The sequence below is a fragment of the Oryza sativa genome, chromosome 2, assembly GCF_034140825.1.
Source record: "Oryza sativa Japonica Group chromosome 2, ASM3414082v1".
NCBI lineage: Eukaryota > Viridiplantae > Streptophyta > Magnoliopsida > Poales > Poaceae > Oryza > Oryza sativa.
Genome location: NC_089036.1, coordinates 30367125 through 30386852, shown reverse-complemented (window position 1 = coordinate 30386852; position 19728 = coordinate 30367125). Strand labels below are relative to the sequence as shown.

The 19728-nt window shown below is 48.3% G+C and overlaps 6 protein-coding genes across 6 annotated transcripts; 2 read left to right on the top strand and 4 right to left on the bottom strand.

Moving 5' to 3' along the window:
- The first annotated feature begins 656 nt into the window (after window positions 1-656).
- Window positions 657-2668, top strand: LOC4330552 (aspartyl protease family protein At5g10770). The gene is made up of 2 exons (XM_015770523.3): window positions 657-1031; window positions 1123-2668. Exons 1-2 carry the CDS (start codon window positions 902-904, stop codon window positions 2382-2384), a joined length of 1392 nt encoding a protein of 463 aa, XP_015626009.1. The 5' UTR covers window positions 657-901; the 3' UTR covers window positions 2385-2668.
- A 1468-nt stretch (window positions 2669-4136) lies between these two features.
- On the bottom strand, window positions 4137-5934 carry LOC4330551 (aspartyl protease family protein At5g10770). The gene is made up of 2 exons (XM_015770522.3): window positions 5755-5934; window positions 4137-5645 (listed from the first exon to the last, which is right to left on the bottom strand). The coding sequence occupies exons 1-2, from the start codon at window positions 5894-5896 to the stop codon at window positions 4384-4386; spliced, it is 1404 nt and encodes a 467-aa protein (XP_015626008.1). The 5' UTR covers window positions 5897-5934; the 3' UTR covers window positions 4137-4383.
- Window positions 5935-7836: 1902 nt separating this feature from the next.
- Window positions 7837-9094, bottom strand: LOC4330550 (uncharacterized). The gene has a single exon (XM_015769375.3). It carries the CDS (start codon window positions 8952-8954, stop codon window positions 8067-8069), a length of 888 nt encoding a protein of 295 aa, XP_015624861.1. The 5' UTR covers window positions 8955-9094; the 3' UTR covers window positions 7837-8066.
- Window positions 9095-9951: 857 nt separating this feature from the next.
- LOC4330549 (protein-tyrosine-phosphatase IBR5) lies at window positions 9952-13065 on the bottom strand. The gene is made up of 5 exons (XM_015769494.3): window positions 12710-13065; window positions 11340-11439; window positions 11028-11085; window positions 10837-10943; window positions 9952-10484 (listed from the first exon to the last, which is right to left on the bottom strand). The coding sequence occupies exons 1-5, from the start codon at window positions 12947-12949 to the stop codon at window positions 10183-10185; spliced, it is 807 nt and encodes a 268-aa protein (XP_015624980.1). The 5' UTR covers window positions 12950-13065; the 3' UTR covers window positions 9952-10182.
- Window positions 13066-13716: 651 nt separating this feature from the next.
- On the bottom strand, window positions 13717-17918 carry LOC4330548 (65-kDa microtubule-associated protein 1). The gene is made up of 10 exons (XM_015769492.3): window positions 17745-17918; window positions 16962-17143; window positions 16642-16845; window positions 15955-16212; window positions 15627-15842; window positions 15378-15533; window positions 14956-15267; window positions 14781-14868; window positions 14460-14608; window positions 13717-14273 (listed from the first exon to the last, which is right to left on the bottom strand). Exons 2-10 carry the CDS (start codon window positions 17013-17015, stop codon window positions 13941-13943), a joined length of 1770 nt encoding a protein of 589 aa, XP_015624978.1. The 5' UTR covers window positions 17016-17143; window positions 17745-17918; the 3' UTR covers window positions 13717-13940.
- Window positions 17919-18388: 470 nt separating this feature from the next.
- LOC4330547 (cucumber peeling cupredoxin) lies at window positions 18389-19362 on the top strand. Its single transcript, XM_015769495.3, has 2 exons — window positions 18389-18807; window positions 18881-19362. The coding sequence occupies exons 1-2, from the start codon at window positions 18513-18515 to the stop codon at window positions 19240-19242; spliced, it is 657 nt and encodes a 218-aa protein (XP_015624981.1). The 5' UTR covers window positions 18389-18512; the 3' UTR covers window positions 19243-19362.
- Window positions 19363-19728: the final 366 nt, after the last annotated feature.

Sequence of the window (19728 nt, the reverse complement as noted above, 5' to 3'; positions counted from 1 at the left end):
CCAAAATACCGGTAAAAACATCTTCAATTTTTATAATAGTAAAGATTTGTTCAATTTTTCCTGTGATGTAATGAAATGGCTTGTCTTCTAGTTTCTTATGCTTTCAATTCAGATAGAATTTGTAAAAACATACCACTTCAAATTTTTGTTCTTTTTCTTGTTTCTGTATTTTTCTTATCATGCGTTCTAAAGGGGGTCTTATTATGTATCAATTAGCATCGGTTAGTATCAAGTATCAAAAAGTGTGGTTTCATCATGTAAGGGATATCCCCTCGTTTCTTGCAGTTTTATAATAATGAAAATGATTTATATTTCTGGCTTCTGTGCTAAGGCACACAAATAAAAAAGAGACGATAGGTGATGGGACAAACCCTCAAGGGCCTCAACTCCACATTATTATTAACTAGCGTTATATCAAATAGATTCCGCCAACAATTCTAATAGAAACTATTTAGATGATATGTAAAAAAGTGAGAATATATTCTCAAGGATGAGAATCCATCTTCTCAAGCAATTCAGATCTACTGTAGTAGTATTGCAGATACATTACTACTCACTGACATTTGGGCTGTATGTCCAGTGCTACAGAGGACCTCACTCCTTCTCAAGTATCATCATGTATCAAAGAGTATTTCAACGAATATCATTGCGTATCAACGAGTACCATCGAATATCAAACTATTCGTCGTGGTGTATCAACAAGTATCATCTAAGCTTTGTTTACTGAGTCAACTGCGAGTCTCCGTCAATTAGTAGGTAGTAACATGGTTTGCGTGCTATGGCATTTCGTGCGTTTGCATGCACGCATGAAAGTCTATCCTCTCTCTATATATAAGTTGATAGGAATTTAAAGCTGCAATTATCTAGCTGATCAGCTTGCCTAGGAAGCAAGGAATTAGCCATGGCTTCTGTTTCGCCGCTACTGCTTCTCCTCTTGTGCAGCTACCACTCTGTAGTTGCTCATGCAGGAGATGGACAGAGTTACAAGGTTCTTGAGCTGAATTCTGAGGCCGTCTGCTCCGAGCGAAATGGTGACTGTCCATGCAAGCGCATAGTTTTTCTGCAATTTTCGTGTGGTTTTTCAGTGAAATTGTAATCGTTTTGGTGCGTCAAATTTTGCAGCGATTTCGTCGTCGTTGAGTGGAACCACGGTGGCGTTGAACCACCGGCACGGGCCATGCTCGCCGGTGCCGTCGTCCAAGAAGAGGCCGACCGAAGAGGAGCTGCTCAAACGCGACCAGCTCCGAGCCGAGCACATCCAGCGGAAGTTCGCCATGAACGCCGCCGTCGATGGCGCCGGCGATCTCCAGCAGTCGAAGGTGTCGTCGTCCGTGCCGACCAAGCTGGGCTCCTCCCTGGACACGCTGGAGTACGTCATCTCCGTCGGGCTCGGCACGCCGGCCGTGACGCAGACGGTGACCATCGACACCGGCAGCGACGTGTCGTGGGTGCAGTGCAACCCGTGCCCCAACCCGCCGTGCTACGCGCAGACGGGCGCGCTGTTCGACCCCGCCAAGTCGAGCACCTACAGGGCGGTCTCCTGCGCCGCCGCCGAGTGCGCGCAGCTCGAGCAGCAAGGCAACGGCTGCGGCGCCACCAACTACGAGTGCCAGTACGGCGTCCAGTACGGCGACGGCTCGACCACCAACGGCACGTACAGCCGCGACACGCTGACGCTGTCCGGCGCCTCCGACGCCGTGAAGGGATTCCAGTTCGGGTGCAGCCACGTCGAGTCGGGATTCAGCGACCAGACCGACGGGCTCATGGGCCTCGGCGGCGGCGCGCAGTCGCTCGTGTCGCAGACGGCGGCGGCGTACGGGAATTCCTTCTCGTACTGCCTCCCGCCGACATCGGGCTCGTCCGGGTTCCTCACGCTCGGCGGCGGCGGCGGCGTGTCGGGGTTCGTGACGACGCGGATGCTCAGGAGCAGGCAAATCCCGACGTTCTACGGCGCGAGGCTGCAGGACATCGCCGTGGGCGGGAAGCAGCTCGGGCTGTCGCCGTCGGTGTTCGCCGCCGGGTCCGTGGTGGACTCCGGCACGATCATCACGCGGCTGCCGCCGACGGCGTACTCGGCGCTGTCGTCGGCGTTCAAGGCCGGCATGAAGCAGTACCGGTCGGCGCCGGCCAGGAGCATCCTCGACACGTGCTTCGACTTCGCCGGCCAGACCCAGATCTCCATACCGACCGTCGCGCTGGTGTTCTCCGGCGGCGCCGCCATCGACCTCGACCCGAACGGGATCATGTACGGCAACTGCCTCGCGTTCGCCGCCACCGGCGACGACGGGACCACCGGCATCATCGGGAACGTGCAGCAGCGGACGTTCGAGGTCCTGTACGACGTCGGCAGCAGCACGCTCGGCTTCCGGTCCGGCGCGTGTTGACCGGGGCGGGCGGCGCGACGCCGGCGCCTGGCGGGCCGGGCAACACGACACACGTAGAGGCCAAGAGGGTAGCAGTAGGTTGCTCTCATGTGGTCGTCTACTTGTTTGTGGTTGCGAGGTAAGAGTCGTGACGTGTGATGATGACAAGATATAATGATATATATTGCAATTGTAATCCAACAACCAAAATATTATATTAGTCCCTAGCTCTAAAAAAATATTATATTAGGAGTGAACTTTTCATGATTTTTTATGAATAATAAAGACTTTATACTGATTAATTCGATCGTTTGATTCCCAATCGACGGATGCATCATTAGTGATCCAAGTGTCTGGCCAATAATTAGTGTGTGAGAATGGTCTTGGTGATTCCCAATGGACTACAGTTTGCCCTACTGATTTACCAACAGAATGTTAGATTGCACGTAACTGCGTATGGTGGCACTTGTGCAATTTTTATTTTGTTTTTCTGTACTATTCTTTGTTTTGGTTTGATTCTTTCGAATGGATTTAAGAGAACTGATCCATATGCTCCTCCGTTTTTTTTGAGATGCTACCATTCATCATATTCAAAAAATTAATATAAATATTATTTTATTTTGTTATGGCATGTTTTATTATTAAAGGAATTTTAAGTATGACTTATACTTTACATATTTACACTAATTTTTTAAGGAGATAAATGATCAAACATTATTAAAAAAAATTAACGGCATTATCTATTAAAAGGGATGTACTATATTAATTTTGTGGTGGAGATTTCGATATCGTCCACTCTGTTCACCAGAACATATGTACCCCATCTCTCTATTTCTTACTCTTGAGGGCCAATAGTCTTGGATAATAATGGGATTTTGGTATGAAACATCAATTCTATTTTCTTTTCCTTTGGAGCACCGGAAAGCAGCTGTCAAACTGATACAGAATTGTGCCACCAAAGAATCCCTAGTAGAGTACACATGGCATTTCAAAGAGAAAATCATGTTATTCTCCTAGAAAACATCTAATGGATTCTTCTTCTGCTATCTCATAGTCTACTTGTTGCCTTATAGGTTAATGTTTTGTTCTTATTTTTTTATGTCTACAAAACGAAAATGTTAATTCAAAAGTTAATTTTGAGGTTTTAATTTTTTTAAGCATTGACTTTAAACCGTTACAACACATGCATGAAAGTATTTCTTTTTTTTTGTAAAATTTATTTTATCATGGCTTGTCAGCCGTATATCAAACAGAGTTTATAGGCTGGTCCACGTGTATCCCTACTAATTTTTTTTTGTGTATTTGCTATGACCCTAGTATTCTTGTGCTTTATCATCATGTGAGTTCATAATTTGTGATGTTTTGTTCTTAGTTTTTTATGCCTGCATATATTAAGAGTTATGCATTCCAAAGAGGAATATCTTCGGTATAAACATATTTGAAATTGTATATGCTCTAAATTGTTCAAACTATAACTCTATGGCCCTTGACTTTCACACAAATATCAGGTGAATGTTCGGCTAACAACCATCAACAATACAGATCCAGCATTATCTACGAGATTAAAAAAAAAGATAACGTTTTCTCTCTGGGCCTTGGGCCACAGCAGCCACAATGCACAACAGAACGAGGTGGCCCCACAGTCCCACACGTCCCCCTAACTGTCCACTAGTTTTAGACTTTTAGTCGTAGCACATCAGTTGAGCACCGTGCCACTGACCACGACGCACCAAATCAAACCAAGCGTGTCAAGCGCCTAACACGTGCACATGGTTAGCCCGTTTAACTAATTTATTATTATTACTCTCAAAAATCGTATATCCACTAACGAAAGTACTATGCCTTACAACCTTTGTGTATTTGTGTACTATGTACTCTCCTACTACTAGTGTTATGTTATGTATATGCGCCTATCATCCTCGTGTACGTACGTACATTGTACGCGTATATCTATACACCTATACGCCATGTACGTACTAAAGAAGAATACTGTCGTGGGTGAGTTGTTAGGATGGATCGATCAGCAGGAGGCGGGCATGAAGCCGACGGTGCTGCCGTCGAAGCGCACCTCGAACGAGCGCTGCTGCACGTTCCCGAGGATGGACGCCTGGCTGTCGCCGCCGGTGGGCGCGAACGCCAGGCACCCGCTGGTGAGGATCCCCGACGTGCCGAGGTCCATGGCCGCGCCGCCGCCGAACGCGATCGAGATCGTCGGCAGCGTCACGGTGCCGTACCGGGTGAAGTCGTAGCAGGTGTCCAGGATCCCCGTCGCCGGCGCCGACGGGTAGCCGTAGGGGGCCATGGCGGCGCGGAACGCGGACCGCAGCGCCGAGTACGCCGTGGGCGGCAGCCGCGTGACCACCGTGCCCGTGTCGACCACCGCGCCCGACGCGAACACGGACGCGTCGATGCTCAGCGGCTGCCCGCCGACGCTGATGCCGGCGAGCATCACGATGTAGTATGTCGGGTCGTTCGACGCCGTCAGCAGCGGCGTCGTGGAGAAGCCGGCGGTGCTGCTCGGCCCGCCCAGCGATATGTAACCCACGGAGTTCTGCGTCGGCGGTAGGCAGTAGGAGAAGACGCCGCCGTAGGTGCTCGACGCCTGCGACACCAGGGACTGGCCCTGCCGGCCGAGGCCGAGGAGCCCGTCGACGCCGGCGAAGAGGCCCTGCTGCGCGTGGCCGCAGCCGAAGAGGAACCCCTTGAGCGCGTTCGACCCGGTCAGCGTCAGCGTGTCGGAGCTGTACACGCCGGTGGTCGTGGACCCGTCGCCGTAGCTGACCACGTAGCCGCACTGCCCGCCGGAGCAGCCGTTGGAGTACAACGCCAGCTGCGAGCACGACGCCGCGGCGCACGGCACGGCGGAGTAGGACGACGACCGCGTCGGGTCGAAGAGCGGGTCCCTCTGGCTGTAGCACGGCGGCGAGGGGCACGGCTTGCACTGCACCCACGACACGTCGCTGCCGGTGTCCACCTCCAACGTCTGCGCCACCGCCGGCGTGCCGAGGCTCACCGTCACCACGTACTGCAGCGTGCCGATGGAGAACCCCAGGTTAGCCGGCACCGTCGCCGCCTTGGATCCCGCCAGCTGCATCCCCGGCGCGGCGGCGGCGGCCCCCGACACCCTCCTCTGTATGTACTCCGCCCGCCGCTGGTCCGCGCGCAGCGTGTCGAGGAACGACGGCGGCGATCCCAGCGCCGACGCCTTCCCCGCCGGGGCGCACGGCCCGTGCCGGTGCGTCAGCCGCAGCACCGCCGACGTGCCGTTCCGCGGCGAGGCAGCTGAAACTCGCAACGAATCCCAATCTTTCATCACAATCCGGCCCCAAAAACCAGAAGCAACAGTTCGATCTCCCCGCTCGCTCGCTGTCTACTACTACTAACTACGTACCTCGTCCAGGGAGTTCGTCGGCGCAGGTGGAGCTCACCGCGAAGCTGGATGTGGAGACGGTGACGTAGCCCCTCGCGGCGTCGGCATGGCGGGGCAAGAATCCGAGGCCGGAGAGGAGGATCAGCGTCAAGAGGAGAGCCATATGCTTCGCTTCGCTTCGCCGCGCGCGCGCGCGTTGGCACCGAGCGGGAAGGGGACGGTGTGGCTAAATAAGGCGTGGTAGCACCACCAGTTGGCGCGTCGGCGGCGGCGGCGGCGGTGCGGTGCGAGCCCAACCCATGACGATGACCATATGATGCGGTTGCGCTGTGCGATTGGAATTCTTCGTTCGTGTTGGGTTGGGGGGGGGGGGGGGTCCCGTCTCCCACCGAACCGAAGCGAAGCGAAACGCGACGCGACGCGATGCGACTTTGCGAGTCTCGTTTTGGTGCGGCGCCAACGAAGGTGGGCTTTCTGCGCGCGTCAGATGCGAACGTATTATTGCGTTGATGGACGATGGATGATTGGAGAATGGCACGTCTTTTTTGTAGTCGTACGGTTTAGCGTATCGGCGCCGGCAAGCTTGAGGCTCAAGCTTAGTATAGTTCTGGTACTAGGAACTAATCCCAATCCTAAAACTTTTTTTTCCTGATGATATAATTCTCATAACCTGTCAAATTGGTGTCTGAAATTTGAAATCTGAAAATGAACTCTACTAAAGTTTGCATATGGTTCTTTCAGTGCCTTTACAGTTTCTCAATCGATTCCTTTTAGAAGTAGTACCTTTTACATGAAATGAAAAGGATGCTCAAAGTCCCAAAGTTGTGTCACACAACTGTTACGCTAACTGTTCGTCTCCCTGACGGAGACCTTTATCTACCGCTATTTTCATCGGTGGCGTAAGGGATCTATGGCCGTGAGCGCGACACGACTGATGTGCCAGCAAAATACCCAAGTTTTCTTCTCCCGTCCCTGCCACTGTTTGCACCCTGCGTCTCCCCAAAATTCTCTTCTCCTTCGCCGACATGCTGCGAGCCTGCACACTGATGCTGGTGTATCGCAAGGCTGACGACTTCGCGTTGCTTATCGCAGCGTGGCTCTCTTGAGATTACTGGTCTAACCGCCCGGATTATCCGCCGGGTCAGTCCTGTCCTGCAATTCGTGTACAGTGGATGGCCGGTCTGCATATGTATATGTAGTGGTGCATTGCCGAACATTGGACGAGTGGTTTGACATGGATTGGGTGGGTCCTGAACGATGAGCAACTGAGCATGCATACTTAGGTAGTTGGTACTCCTACTTGGTAGTGCCTTGGTCACATGCAGAGCACTTCTCTTCATTCTGGTCTACTGGGAATTTGGATAGATAATGTTGGTTCGTAGTGGAGCAGGCAATACCCGGGTTTGGTGCTTCTTGAGTCCCTGATGACTGAAAAATCACAGGAGTCGCACTGCATGACTAACCGGCAGTTTCATGGTCGACCGGTAAAACAGGCTTTCAGGCGGAAGTGCGTGTGCCAGAATTTGAGTGGTACAGTCTTTTTCACAAGTGAGGAGTAGCAACACGCTTTCACAGGAGGTTGGCAGCCATGCATCACGATCCAGTGCAGTTGCAAGCATGAGCCTGTTTGGTATAGCTTCAGCTTCAGTTCCAGCTCTCCCTTGAAATTGGAACTTAGCCAAATAGTTCTAGCTCCACGTAAAATAGGAGCGGAGTTGAATGAAGCTTTTTCACAAAATGAACTGGAGAGGTGGAGCTAGATTTAGGCAGCTCCACAACTCCACTCTATATCTAACTCCTGAAGTTAAAACTCTACCAGACAGACCCTATAATTGCAACTTAAGCAGTTGTTCGGGAGTTCTTAAAAAAAAAGCCAGTTGCTTCGGCGGCACATGATAGAGAAGTTAAAACTCTACCAGACAGACCCTATAATTGCAACTTAAGCAGTTGTTCGGGAGTTCTTAAAAAAAAAGCCAGTTGCTTCGGCGGCACATGATAGAGAAAGTAAGGGCCTGGATCATTGTGTGACTGTAGCAAAAATATATATTTTATACATTTTGTAGCAATGAATGTGAATCGTTAAATCAAAATATGAACGGTTGATTACTTACAGTCCTTTTTAGTACCAACTGTATTTGATCTCAATCCGGTAGGCATAGGTATCTGAATTTACAATTTTCAGATAACCCACTCTTGTTTTATCCGCCAAATAAGCCATCCAAAATATACAAATTGTACAGACACTAAAAAAAAAACTCACTACAGAAAGCAAAGAAGAGTGACGGTTCACAGTGATGATTGTGATGCAACCACTCTGCATCACAACTCACAACTCATAACCCTCTGAAAAATGGTACCAATCTCTCCTTTCCGATGGCCATCTCCCTGCGCCCAATCTCCATTCCGCAACGCTTCCGGCCGCCGGACGGCGCCGTCCTAGCTCCCTCCGGCGGTGCCGCCGCCGCCACTCGCTCGTACGGTGCGGACCACTTGGCCTGCACGTACCGCGCCCGCCTCCACGGCGGCAGGTGCATGCCCGCGCCGCGGATGGACTCCGCCGCCGCGGCGCACATTGCCGCGGCGACCCCCCTGAAGGCCTCGGGAGTCGCGACGAGCACCGGCGGGAGCGAGAGGAGGAGGTCCTGGTACTCGGCGCTCGGCCTCGCGATCTCGAACTCGCCGGCGACGTTGACCTCGACGATGTAGCGAGCGCGACGCCCCGTCGCCGACGCCGCCGCCGTCACGTCCACGTACTCGTGGCTGCCCGCCGGCACGCTGCCGGTTCTTTCCCACGACGACCTGCACACGCCGGCGTCGAACCCTCGGGCGCGGAGCCGCTCGACGACTCGCTTCCGGATCACGTCGCCGCCGTTGCGAACGGCATCCCGGACGGCGCGCTCGGCCTCGGCGCGGATGCGGGCGGCCGCCGCGTCGGACGTCGCGTCCGCTAGCGCCTCGCGCAGCGCGTCCTTCCACTCGGTAGGCTCCGGCTCCGGCGACGACGACACGCCGCCCCTCGCCGTGGCGTCCGCGCCGCGCTCGCCGTCGTCGTAGAACTCGTGCACCAGATCCACCAGGAGGTCGTCGTCGTCGTCGTCTTGATCACGCCGGAGGGACGCGGCACCGCTGGCGAACGGGCCACGCAGCCGTGCCCTGGCCGCCTCGTCCAGCACCGCCGTCGCCTTCTTGTACGCCATCGGCGACGGCCGCGTCGCTCCCATCCAACACGCCAATCGGGCGGCGCGCGATCGCCGGGTTGCCTCGATCGAAACGAGCACTGCACGCGGCGGCGCGAACAAGATTTGTTGCCGTGTGCCGGCAAAGCCGTTTCCTTTTCCGTTGCAGGTTCGGGTGGATTGGCGTCTTGTACGATACGAGGCGGTTTTATATATGTTTCGGTGTGTGGACGCCGGGGCGTTTGCGCGGCTAGGTTCGTTGGTTTTTACAACGTCCAGGTGCAATGAACCTTGTACGTCCAGGTGCAATGAACCTTTGTACGTTCTGTATGTCCAGATGCATCTCGCTATAAGGTTTCAGAATCAGAATTGGTTGAGGCGTACGGAAGCATGTGAGAAACTAAGGCCCCGTTGGTTTTTCAGTTGGACGGATATTTTCATAGAACGCGAAACGAGAATACATATACTAGCATATGATTAACTCCCTCTAGGTTTTTTATATGACATTGGCTAGTTTAACATACATATATATATGGAGGTAACTAACTATCAAAATTAATAAATAATTTTACTTGGTTTTTTAAACAACTTCTACATAAAATCTTTTTATATGAAAAGCATGTGCTAACGAAAAACGATAAAGTTAAAGTTTAGAGTTGAGAAAAAGAACTAGCCTAAGAATAAACTATTGGTCATATCTTTTCGCTTATGCTTAGCAACCAAAATTTAAATTTGTAATCTTAAATTTAAAACTGATTTTGAGGTTTTTTTTTCATCAAAGTTTATATTAAACATTTGCTTTTATATCGTTAAGAACGAGTACATATAAATTATATTCACAAATTACTTTATGTTTGCAAATATAAGAGTTTCATTAATAAGCCAAACGATGGGCCGATGCTGGTGTTAACACTATGGTTTGTTTGAAGGTGCCCTGATGTTAACGCTATTGGCCGATGCTGCGTCCAGATACACTATGCATGACATGCGTACGTAATAGAAGTTTCAAGGTTATTCATGGGACTGAAAAAGCGTGCCATCATGATTAACTTAGTCTATTGCATATAAACCCACAGGTCCATTTGCCATGATTGGCAGTCAGTGCATATAACCCTGATCAATTGCCATCATTTGCCAGAACCATTCATCAATTCTAGAGACCATCTAAATAACATCCCATTTTGCATATCAGATATGCCTGGCAGTAATATCCATTCACTAATCACTACAGAGGAGATTGAACATGTCAGGTCCTCTTATGAGTTATGACTTGTTATGAGCTGTCCATCGGGTTATCACCTGAAGTTGGTGCGGGCGCGCCATTGTCGTCCATAGGAGTGTTGGCCTCCATTGCTCCAAAAGTAAAATTACTAGGAATATTACTTGGGTTGACTCGCTCGAAGATGGACGGCACGGGCTGCTGGTTGAATACGGGCGCTTGGATGTCACCTGCCGGTTTTGGGAAACCAAATCCAAGAGGACGAAATGATTCAGTTGGAACCGACGATTGAGCAGGTGCGCCAACATTGGGTCCGAAAAGCTTCTGTTCATACTCAACGAGCTGATTCTGTGAAGCTGTATATATAACAAATAGGTTACTGTTAGCTCATGATCAAACATTTGGATTAACCATCAATTCATAATGTTACTTGAAAAACAAAAGGCGAAATCTATAAGAACAAAAAAGCTTGAGTAGTAGCTATGCATAAGTACTAGGGCGCTACTATGCTAGGTAAATGAGCCACAGAAGCTTTCAAAGCTTATCTATGTAAATTTAAGAGCCTGTATAAGGTCCCCGTCAAGCACTGATGCTACATCCTATTTTGCAAAGAACATCTCGCCAAGCACCTATATTAATTTGAATAGGGGTTGGCAAAGATTTTTCAGGCATGAAAGAAGAAATAAATTATTTGGTATGGGATCATACCATCTGTCAGTTGCACCTGTGGTCGCCGGTCTTTCACCCATTGGTAAGACTGTGAAAGTCTCCATCCCCTAGATTTCATCAAGTAGCCTATTACAATAGCTGCAGACCTGGAAATTTTGTACCAGAGAAGTATTAATCGATCATTCACAACAATGCTAACAACATGAATGCTCACAACACTGCTATCACACCTGTTTTTTCCAGACATGCAATGGACAAGAACACGTGATGTCTCCCTTTCACACTGTTCTGCAATGGCAGATAACGAAACAAATGATAAAAACAAAAACATCCACCATTTGTTTCTAGTTTAGCACTGCCCAAGCAAACTACAGCATAATTCCTACTACAGGAATGCATTTCCATTGGTTCAAATGTCAAAACAAGCACAGAGACTATCTACTGGAGTACGAATTCAAGAAAAACTTGAAATTTCACAGGGAAAAAATAGAGATTTCATTCCATTCCAAACAAAAATGCTCAAAGAATAGAATGGATTTTACCTAAAAACCTGTTTGCACCATCAAAATCCAAGCTCCTCTCATCCTGAATGCAGTGATAAGTGAAAGAATTCCGGTAGAGATTCTGACAATCTGGCACAGTCTGCGATATATGAGAAAAATGCTTACATGATTAACTAACTAATAGAGGACCAGTATAATACTAAGATATCAGTTTATCACAATAATGTATTAAAAATGAAGAGGGCTATGGTACCAACATTTCTAAGCTACAAAATGTCCCCAACTTTTCTTTACTCCGCATTTTGTCAAATCTCTTTGTTTCTCTTGTAGGATAAATCATGTTTAGTGAAAAGACATATGTAAAGTTCATAAAATACAAACATGGCACCACAGCGGCACGGTCATCCCTGATAAAAAGAAATATGCAGCAGAACTACAACTTTTAGGCCTATAGGGTGTAAGGAGAAATTACTCAACCAACAAGAAAGAATACATTATGAGCATACGATGCATATCATCCAAAAGTAGGAAGATAATTAGAATATGAGCGAATTAATTACAAAGGAGTAGAATCTACTTCAATCTAACATGACCCAATTATCAATCTACCCAGTTGTGATTGTGTGTTTATCTTTACACTTTCTTTCGATCAAGTCCCCTACCCCAATTTGTCTCAGATATCTAGTTTGAAGAAACTCTTTACACTAATTGTTTTCCTTGTTTCTAAAAGGCTAATCATTCATTAAAAAAGGCCAACCACTCAGGGGGAAAAATATGCTTGATACATTTGGTACTGAAAAGGCAGGTCATAAGTAAGGCTCCGTCTGATTCAATTGTTTGGAGGGATATTTTCAGCGTACGCAAAACAAGAAAACTCATTAGCACATGCTTAATTAAGTATTAACTATTATAAAATTGAAAAATATTTTTTTAACAACTTCTATATAGAAACTTTTTGCCAAACGCACCATTTAATAGTCTAAAAAGCGTGCTAACGGATAACAAGGAAGTTGAAGTTTGGAGTTGAGAAAAAGAACTGGCTATGAGGGCATGATATACCATCAAACAAATGTACAGGAATCTGTGACAATGCAATCAACACATCCCATCCTTCTTCCTTGTTGCAACTTTTCTACCAGCGATAGGAGCGACCACATTGTATTGACCAATGGATGATAACCCTTTCCCTGTCAACATCAAACCTTACCAACACTCTACAACTTCTTCGAGACAACAAGATAAACTTACAACCAATAGTCCCCAAACCCTAGAGATACTTCACAAAAAAAAAATATTCTCACCCGCAGAAGGGGAGATCATGACATCGCGCCTCAACTCCATCACGCAGAAAAACAAGTCAAAATAGGAGCGATTGGGATCATGAGAAAGGGGGGCAACACATTACGCACGTTGAGGATGTGGGTGATGCTGAGCGTCTTGAGGACCTCGGAGCGGGAGGCGTTGTTGTAGCTGCCGAGGAAGAGGAAGTCCTTGAGGACCTCGGTGGGGAAGGCCGGGTCCAGCGTCGCCGGGGGCTCCCCGGCCATCGGCCCCGACCGGTGGCCGCAGACCCCGCACCGCTCCCCTTCCTCGCTGTTGTGGTAGTGCCCGCAGATCTCGCAGGGGTTCTCCCTCTCCCGCTTCCTCATCTCGCCTCCTCCGCCGGCCTCGCCGCAGCCGCCGCCGCGCTCGATCGGCCGGTGGTGGTGGTGCGGTAGTCCAGTGGCGGCGCGCGCGCTTGGAGCAAAAGAAAGGGTTCGGAGTTGGGTTTTTCTTTTTTTTTTTCTTTTTCTTTCTAACGCAAAGCTTTTCGGCTTTCTGGGAATTTTTTTTTAAAAAAAACTTCGGCATTTGGTTGGGTAAAAGGAAGACTGAGCCGTCGATGTGGATTTGGACGGCTGGGATCGTCTCGGCAGTTATGGCGGTGTCGTACTCGTACAAGGTTGGTGAGATTGCGTATGGGCTGATGACTCTTAAGCTAATCATTTTGATGAAGTATAGTGCTAGTACTCCGTACTGGTTATTTTTCATTGCTATGGGATAATACACAAGTTTTAGATAAAACAATATACACTGTGTTATTTTAGTTTTAGGTGTTGGGCGATTAAGAATTTTTTTCAAGAAATATCAATTTAAGATTTCTGCATTGGGAAAGGGTTGAATTAGTGCCCGCCTGCCAGGTTAAATAAGGGTCCTGTTTGGAAGATTAGCCCAGGGCTAATTTTGAGAGCTAATATTTAGTCATGAATTGGTAGACTAAACATTAGTCTAGGGTGGCATGTGCATGTTTGGATCCATGGGCTAATTCAAGGCTAAAAGGTGGAGAGAGTAGAAAGAGAGGAGAGGAGAGAGAGAGAGAGAACAGGGCCAAGGTCATACCAAACCGGACCCAATGTTGCACTGAACAGACATGTTGTAAAACCAATAAAACTTACGAGAGGCTAATTTTACTTCTGACGGCAAGATTAGAGCTAAACAGCTAATATAAACCGCCCATATGTTTGAACACCACTCAGGCACTAACCACCAGTCAACAGAAAGAAACGACAGGTCTAAAACCTAACAACAAGATACTACAACGAACACAATAAAGGGTGTCAAAAAAGACAGAAATCACCATTCATCTGTACCACATCGAGATCATGTCGAGCCAGGAACCGGATCAGCGTCGAAGTTTTCGGTGGATGAGTCTGCAGCTTCCTTGTCTGCAGGAGCTGCTTCGTTCAGTGAAGTTGCCGTGTTCTTCGACGCGCCTTTCTTGTCATCCTTACCAGCAGACCGGCCAGTACTCTTGCTCTCGTTCAGCTGATTGCCGGTTGATAGCCTTCTACTCGGTGTCCCGTTTGATGCGCCACCGTTTGGCTTTGTGCCAGCCACCTTCTTTGCACTGGTCACTCTGTAGGGATTGACCCGTGTTCCGAATGGCCCCTCACGGTCGATGTTTAGTAGCTGTTCCGTCTGGCGTTTTTGTTCCTGGAATGTGAAAGAAATAGAACAGATGATTTTGATGCCAATTGCAACATCTGACTCATCATTTGATTGATCGAAGCGTGGATAAGTAGCACCACCATAGAATCCTTGTTGACAAGGGCATTTGGATGCAATATCCAGTCGATACTAAGGAGCTTCTGATAGTATAAGAAAGGAAGTGTCACTAACCCGCATTCTTTTCTTCTCTTCTTCCCTCTCTTGCCTAAGAATGACATACTCATCCAGCATTGCTAGCAGAGAAACACCGTCATACATAAATGGCAGCCCGTGATTTTCTTCCCAAGCTCTCGTCTTAGCCACCAGAGTTTCAACAAGGGCTAAAAAAAATTGCTGTCATTAGCAACGAACAGGAAAAACAATATTTACAGGAGAAAAGATATAGCCTATCCTGCATTATGCCCAAATGCAGAGCTTCTTGAGTTGGATTGTGTAAAGCTTAGAATTATCATTTACTGCCAAAACTATTTACTTATGCATCACAGTAGGCACCTGGAATCTTGCTGACTAGAATACGGGCCTTTTCTGCACGTTTGAGATTCAGGTGAGCACCTCGGCCTGAGTTATACCTGTTGTCATCCTGCAAAAGGAATTTCATGCTCAGTACTTCATAGCTTCAGAATATAGGTGGGATAACACGTTTCACTAGTAGTCAGAACAACCATACTCTGCTATAGTCTTCAAGCCAGCTTTCCTCCTCGCATGAGGATATCCATCTCTCAACTTTATCTAATATTTCTTTTCTGCTCAGAGCTTCCTCCTTTGCTTTCAGTATCTGACTATCCATGTCAGCAATCAGTTCTGAAGGTTCCATGTTCCCTGACTCAATCAGTGCCTGTATTTTCTCATGGGCAACTGCTGTGTCTAATACAACATGAGTGCTAGCATAAATATCTTCCAGTATGGCTTGCTTCTTAAAAGCTATTTCTTTCATCTTGCTGTATTTTAGCTGATCCAACCTTTCAACCTCAGTCTGTGCCTGAAATATTGGGTAATGAAGATCAAAATCAAACGAGAAGTAAAAAATATATATGAAGGGATGCTGAAGGTGGTCCAATAAAAGACCAATTAGTATATTGTGTGACTCACTTGATCAATCACATCAACAGCAAGTGCACCAGGAACCATGACCTCCTCAACAGTTGCTGTTCTATTGCACGAAACATGATCAAACAAGCTCCTTTCTTCCACCGGGGTGTCCATAAGATCCCATAGATCATAGAGTTGAGTGGCAAGCTCTTGAAGCTGAATAAACAGTATAAATCATACATGAGATCCAGGATAAGAATGGCTCTTGGTTGCTAAGTATAAAACTGAAAGAAAGAAAATATGAGTTACCTTCTCAAGTCTCAACCTTTTGTCCTCATTAAGAGTACCAATGGTCCTATCAAGTTTTGACAGGGTTTCATTGCTTATGTTCTTGTGTTCGTTACCAATAGAGTCATCTAGACTGCTATGGACTTGAGTTATTGTTCTAAAAAAATCCATCCCAAGCACATTGCATAGATCATGTACCATACCAACATGCTCAAGAACCTTTTCCAGCCTACGACTCTGTGATATTCATGGAAACATATATTATAGTCTCTATGAAACCAAAAACACAGAGATCACCAAGCAATATAAATTACTTATGAAAACCAAATGAAACAGACAAAGTTTGTACCTTCTCTTTCTCAAGCTCTTGAAGCTGTAACTGGAACTCTCGAAGCTTCCGAACTGTCAAATCATCCTCATTAATCTGTGGTAGTGCCACTTGCTGTCCCATCTCCAGAGTACCAGCAATCTCACCACGTATTTGCTCAATTCTTGACTGTATATTAGCTAATTCCTTTATTCTCTCCTTTTTCTTCTTGCCCAATTGTTCAAGTGTTGGAGCTATAGCAGTTAGTTGTTCCTTGATAGTCCGTGCTGTTTTCTCAGGCTGTACAGATAAAAAATTGTCACTTTTGCATCCACTAATATTTAAGCATAATAATTTAGCAAACATGTGAAGTGCCATCTGACTTCTGAACTACAATGCCAGATCCTATTAACCATAATCATCAGTTTCAAGAGGACTTGCACACCGTTACTAAAAAACCAACTGCATTTTTACTGAACTTCTATGCAAGTACTAATAGTGCCAGCAATCAACACCAAACATACTCTAGCATGGCAGAACTGGTAAGTCAAGATGCAAGAAACACAATGACACAGAACAACACGAAAGTGGATCAGTAGTCAGTATTTCAACAACTCATATTTGAATACTGAAAATTTTAGTGAATCGTGCCTGCCTCATTCTTTCCAGTATTAATTCAGACTGAAATTAGCCTATGCGTACTGGAAGAAGACGCGCATATTTACTTACACTTATATCTATGGATTTTTCACCAAGGGCAGAAGCAAGCCTAGCAAGCTCTGTCTTTGAGTAATCCAGTGCCTGGAGAAGAAGATCCCTTGATTTGGTTGCCTGATCAACTTTCCGCTTGTAGACATCCAAACACTCCTGGTCCAGCTGAAATAGAACCTTGTCGCGGTCCTCCTCGCTTTCACCAACTTCATCCCATACCGACTGATAATTCAAAAATAGAAAAGAAGAACCTCTACTTGAACACAAATACACAAGCAAAAAAAAAAATCTCTAATGAGTTATGACATGAACAAGTATGGAGCAGTTCACACGCATACCTGCAGTTTTTGCAGCAATGATCCACACGAAGTTTCACGGAGCAAAGCAGACATTCTGGAATAGGTGAATCCTTTTGTCGGAGCTGTATGGCTCTATAAACTCTTGCTCAAGACAAAAGCAACGGTGAAATGCACTTCAAAACTTGCAAAGGCCAATGCTTAGTCGATCCCGATCTGCCAGGCTGAGCATTTGAATTGGTCAGATATGATTATAAGAGACACATATAACTACTAGCATTTTAAATCGTTCTAGCATCACATCTCCCCCACCAATTGACAGAAATACTATTAAATGCCAATCGCAGAAACAGCTGATGGCCCAAGGGAAAAAACATTAATTACTGCCGCACACAACAACAACAACAAAACAGCTCAATACCTGGGAGTTTCAACAGGCCAACAACATTTATCTCAAACCTAAACAAATCCATCCGTGAAACGCAACCAAAATCGATAATTCATATGGAGATAGCTCTGCATCGAGATCATCTCCACCGAGCACGCAACTGGACCAAATCTAGAACTACAAACAACGCCATTGGTCGACAACTGGATGAAGTTCTTCGGAAATTCCTAAGAACAAAACCACCGGAACCATCGAGACTAACCAAATCAGGGGTCGAGAGACAGACAAGCGCATTCCGCCGCCGCGACGCGCCAATCCCACCACCCAAGCCAAGGCCATCTCTTAGACTCCACTAATCCACGAAACTCTCAGCTCATCCACACACATCAAGCACCAAAATAACCAGATCTCCGTTGCCACGAGCGGCGACGGCTTACCGGATCACGCGAAGACGAAGGAGTGCGACGCCGAATGTGGAGGCCCGGTGGCAGGAGAGCCGGAGGCGGCGAGAGAGCTCACCCGCCTCGCCGTCGCCGTCCGGTGGAGTGGCAGAGAGGTCACCGGCGCCAGGAGTGAGTAGCAGAGCGAGAGTAGCATTCACTGCTGCTGCTGCTGCTGCTGCTGCTGCTGCGGTGGAGTCCACGAGTCCGGAGTGGCCAGCGTGGTGACAAGCGCGACGTGGCGGCTTCGTGACCGTCCGATGGGACGACGCGATCATCCGATGGCCTTGTTGGCAGTCCGACGTTGACCAAACTTGACTCGTCCAGAAGCGGGGATGCATTCCCAATGACCTTTCTGGTTCGTTCTATAATGGCTTGTTTGAAGTTGAACAACATAGCGCGGCATGGCATCTCTCCCAAGCATTTTTTCCCCTGTATTCCTCTCTGAGACTTCAATACTCAAGAGTACTAGTACTCGTGTTCTTTTTCAGGTGTTTGTCTGCTAGTTCATGTAGCGTTGTGAGCATCGAACAAATTGGAATTCGCTGGTTAGTCAAATACTGCACATTAGCTGCATAGCAAATCAAGCGCCTTGCATCACTGGGAGAAAGGAGAAAGCAGGAGATGGCCATTACCAGAACAGAACAGCAGGTTTTAACCTAACATTCTCTCCGTCTTTTTTATGGATTTTGAACCTACCATTCTCGTGATCGAGAGGAGAGAGGACTGGTTGGTTCGAGACATTTGATCCAATCTAAAGCAGCGATGCGTGTGACGACCGTGTGTCATCATCCATCGACCATACCGCGCGTCCGCTCCTCCCTCCTGCGCCACTCGGTCGTGCCGCGCGCGTACGATTCGTTCGACGACATGGCCATCGTCTCCGTCACGACTGCCACCGCCGCAGCTGGCGTTCTCATTCTGGTTGTCGCCGCTGGAGCAGCAGCGGCCGCCGGAGCACGTCGTCACCACGTCGTCGGAGGTGACCCGGGGTGGGCGGTGGCCTCCGACGTCCTCGCCTGGTCCGCGGACAGGCTCTTCACCGTCGGAGACACCCTCTGTAAGTCCATGACGAATGCATGCGTCGATCTCTGTTCAGTATTCAGTTTCAGAGAACTTGCTGTTGTTGTCAGGGTTCGCGTACTCGGCGGAGGACGGCGGCGTCGCGGAGGTCGGCGGCGAGGAGGAGTTCGAGTCGTGCGACGCCGGGAGCCCCGTCAGGATGTACACGGAGGGGCTCAGCCGCGTCGACCTCGGCGGCGAAGGGTCGAGGTACTTCGTCAGCGCCGACCCGGACAAGTGCGGCGGCGGGCTGAAGCTGCGCGTCGACGTGCGGGCTCCGGTGGCTGGTACGACGCCACCGCCAGGGTCGTCGAGGAAGGGCGACCGAGCTGCCGCTCCGGCGCCCGCGCCGTTGGCGTCCAGCGGCGGCCGCGGAGTCGCCACGTCGCGGACGTGCGTTATGCTGTGCTGCCTCCTGTTCCTGGCCATATGAACATGGAGCAGTGGAGCACGGTGTGTTTCGTCTGATCTGTCAATTGTGGTGTTGTATTCTACCATGTATATCTTCGCCTAGCCTACTTTCGAGAATAAATTTACCGACTTTCTGATCTTACTAGTTCGTAGGCTCGTAGCGAGACAGTCAGGCTGGCCGTAACAACGGTAGTTACCTTGGCCATCCTATGGGTGATATCTTAGGCTCGTAGCGAGACAGTCAGACCGGCCGTAACAACGTTAGTTACCTTGGCTATCCTATGGGTGATGTCTCATATGGCGACATATATGGTGTAATATTGATGATATAATATTTGCAATTGCACAACATAAGTCTCGGAAGAGTAGAAATGCAAATAAGATAGATGTGTAATTGCAGCTATCTTGTGACACTAACCTGGCACGTTGCGCGTCGCAACTCGCAACCAGTTTACATCACAACTCCCAAGTGAACGTGTCCCCGTCCTTCTCAGGTCGCTCGTTTCAG

Coding starts and splice junctions, on each gene's coding strand:
- LOC4330552 (XM_015770523.3), top strand. CDS start 902: ATGGCTTCTGTTTCGCCGCTACTGCTTCTCCTCTTGTGCAGCTACCAC. Junction 1,032..1,122: donor CGTCTGCTCCGAGCGAAATG/GTGACTGTCCAT, acceptor CAAATTTTGCAG/CGATTTCGTCGTCGTTGAGT.
- LOC4330551 (XM_015770522.3), bottom strand. CDS start 5,896: ATGGCTCTCCTCTTGACGCTGATCCTCCTCTCCGGCCTCGGATTCTTG. Junction 5,646..5,754: donor CGACGAACTCCCTGGACGAG/GTACGTAGTTAG, acceptor TGCGAGTTTCAG/CTGCCTCGCCGCGGAACGGC.
- LOC4330550 (XM_015769375.3), bottom strand. CDS start 8,954: ATGGGAGCGACGCGGCCGTCGCCGATGGCGTACAAGAAGGCGACGGCG.
- LOC4330549 (XM_015769494.3), bottom strand. CDS start 12,949: ATGAGGAAGCGGGAGAGGGAGAACCCCTGCGAGATCTGCGGGCACTAC. Junction 11,086..11,339: donor TGGTGCAAACAGGTTTTTAG/GTAAAATCCATT, acceptor CTGCCATTGCAG/AACAGTGTGAAAGGGAGACA. Junction 10,485..10,836: donor ACAGGTGCAACTGACAGATG/GTATGATCCCAT, acceptor TTATATATACAG/CTTCACAGAATCAGCTCGTT.
- LOC4330548 (XM_015769492.3), bottom strand. CDS start 17,015: ATGTCTGCTTTGCTCCGTGAAACTTCGTGTGGATCATTGCTGCAAAAA. Junction 15,534..15,626: donor AAAGGTTGAGACTTGAGAAG/GTAACTCATATT, acceptor CTGTTTATTCAG/CTTCAAGAGCTTGCCACTCA. Junction 14,609..14,780: donor TCTAGTCAGCAAGATTCCAG/GTGCCTACTGTG, acceptor AATTTTTTTTAG/CCCTTGTTGAAACTCTGGTG.
- LOC4330547 (XM_015769495.3), top strand. CDS start 18,513: ATGCGTGTGACGACCGTGTGTCATCATCCATCGACCATACCGCGCGTC. Junction 18,808..18,880: donor CACCGTCGGAGACACCCTCT/GTAAGTCCATGA, acceptor TGTTGTTGTCAG/GGTTCGCGTACTCGGCGGAG.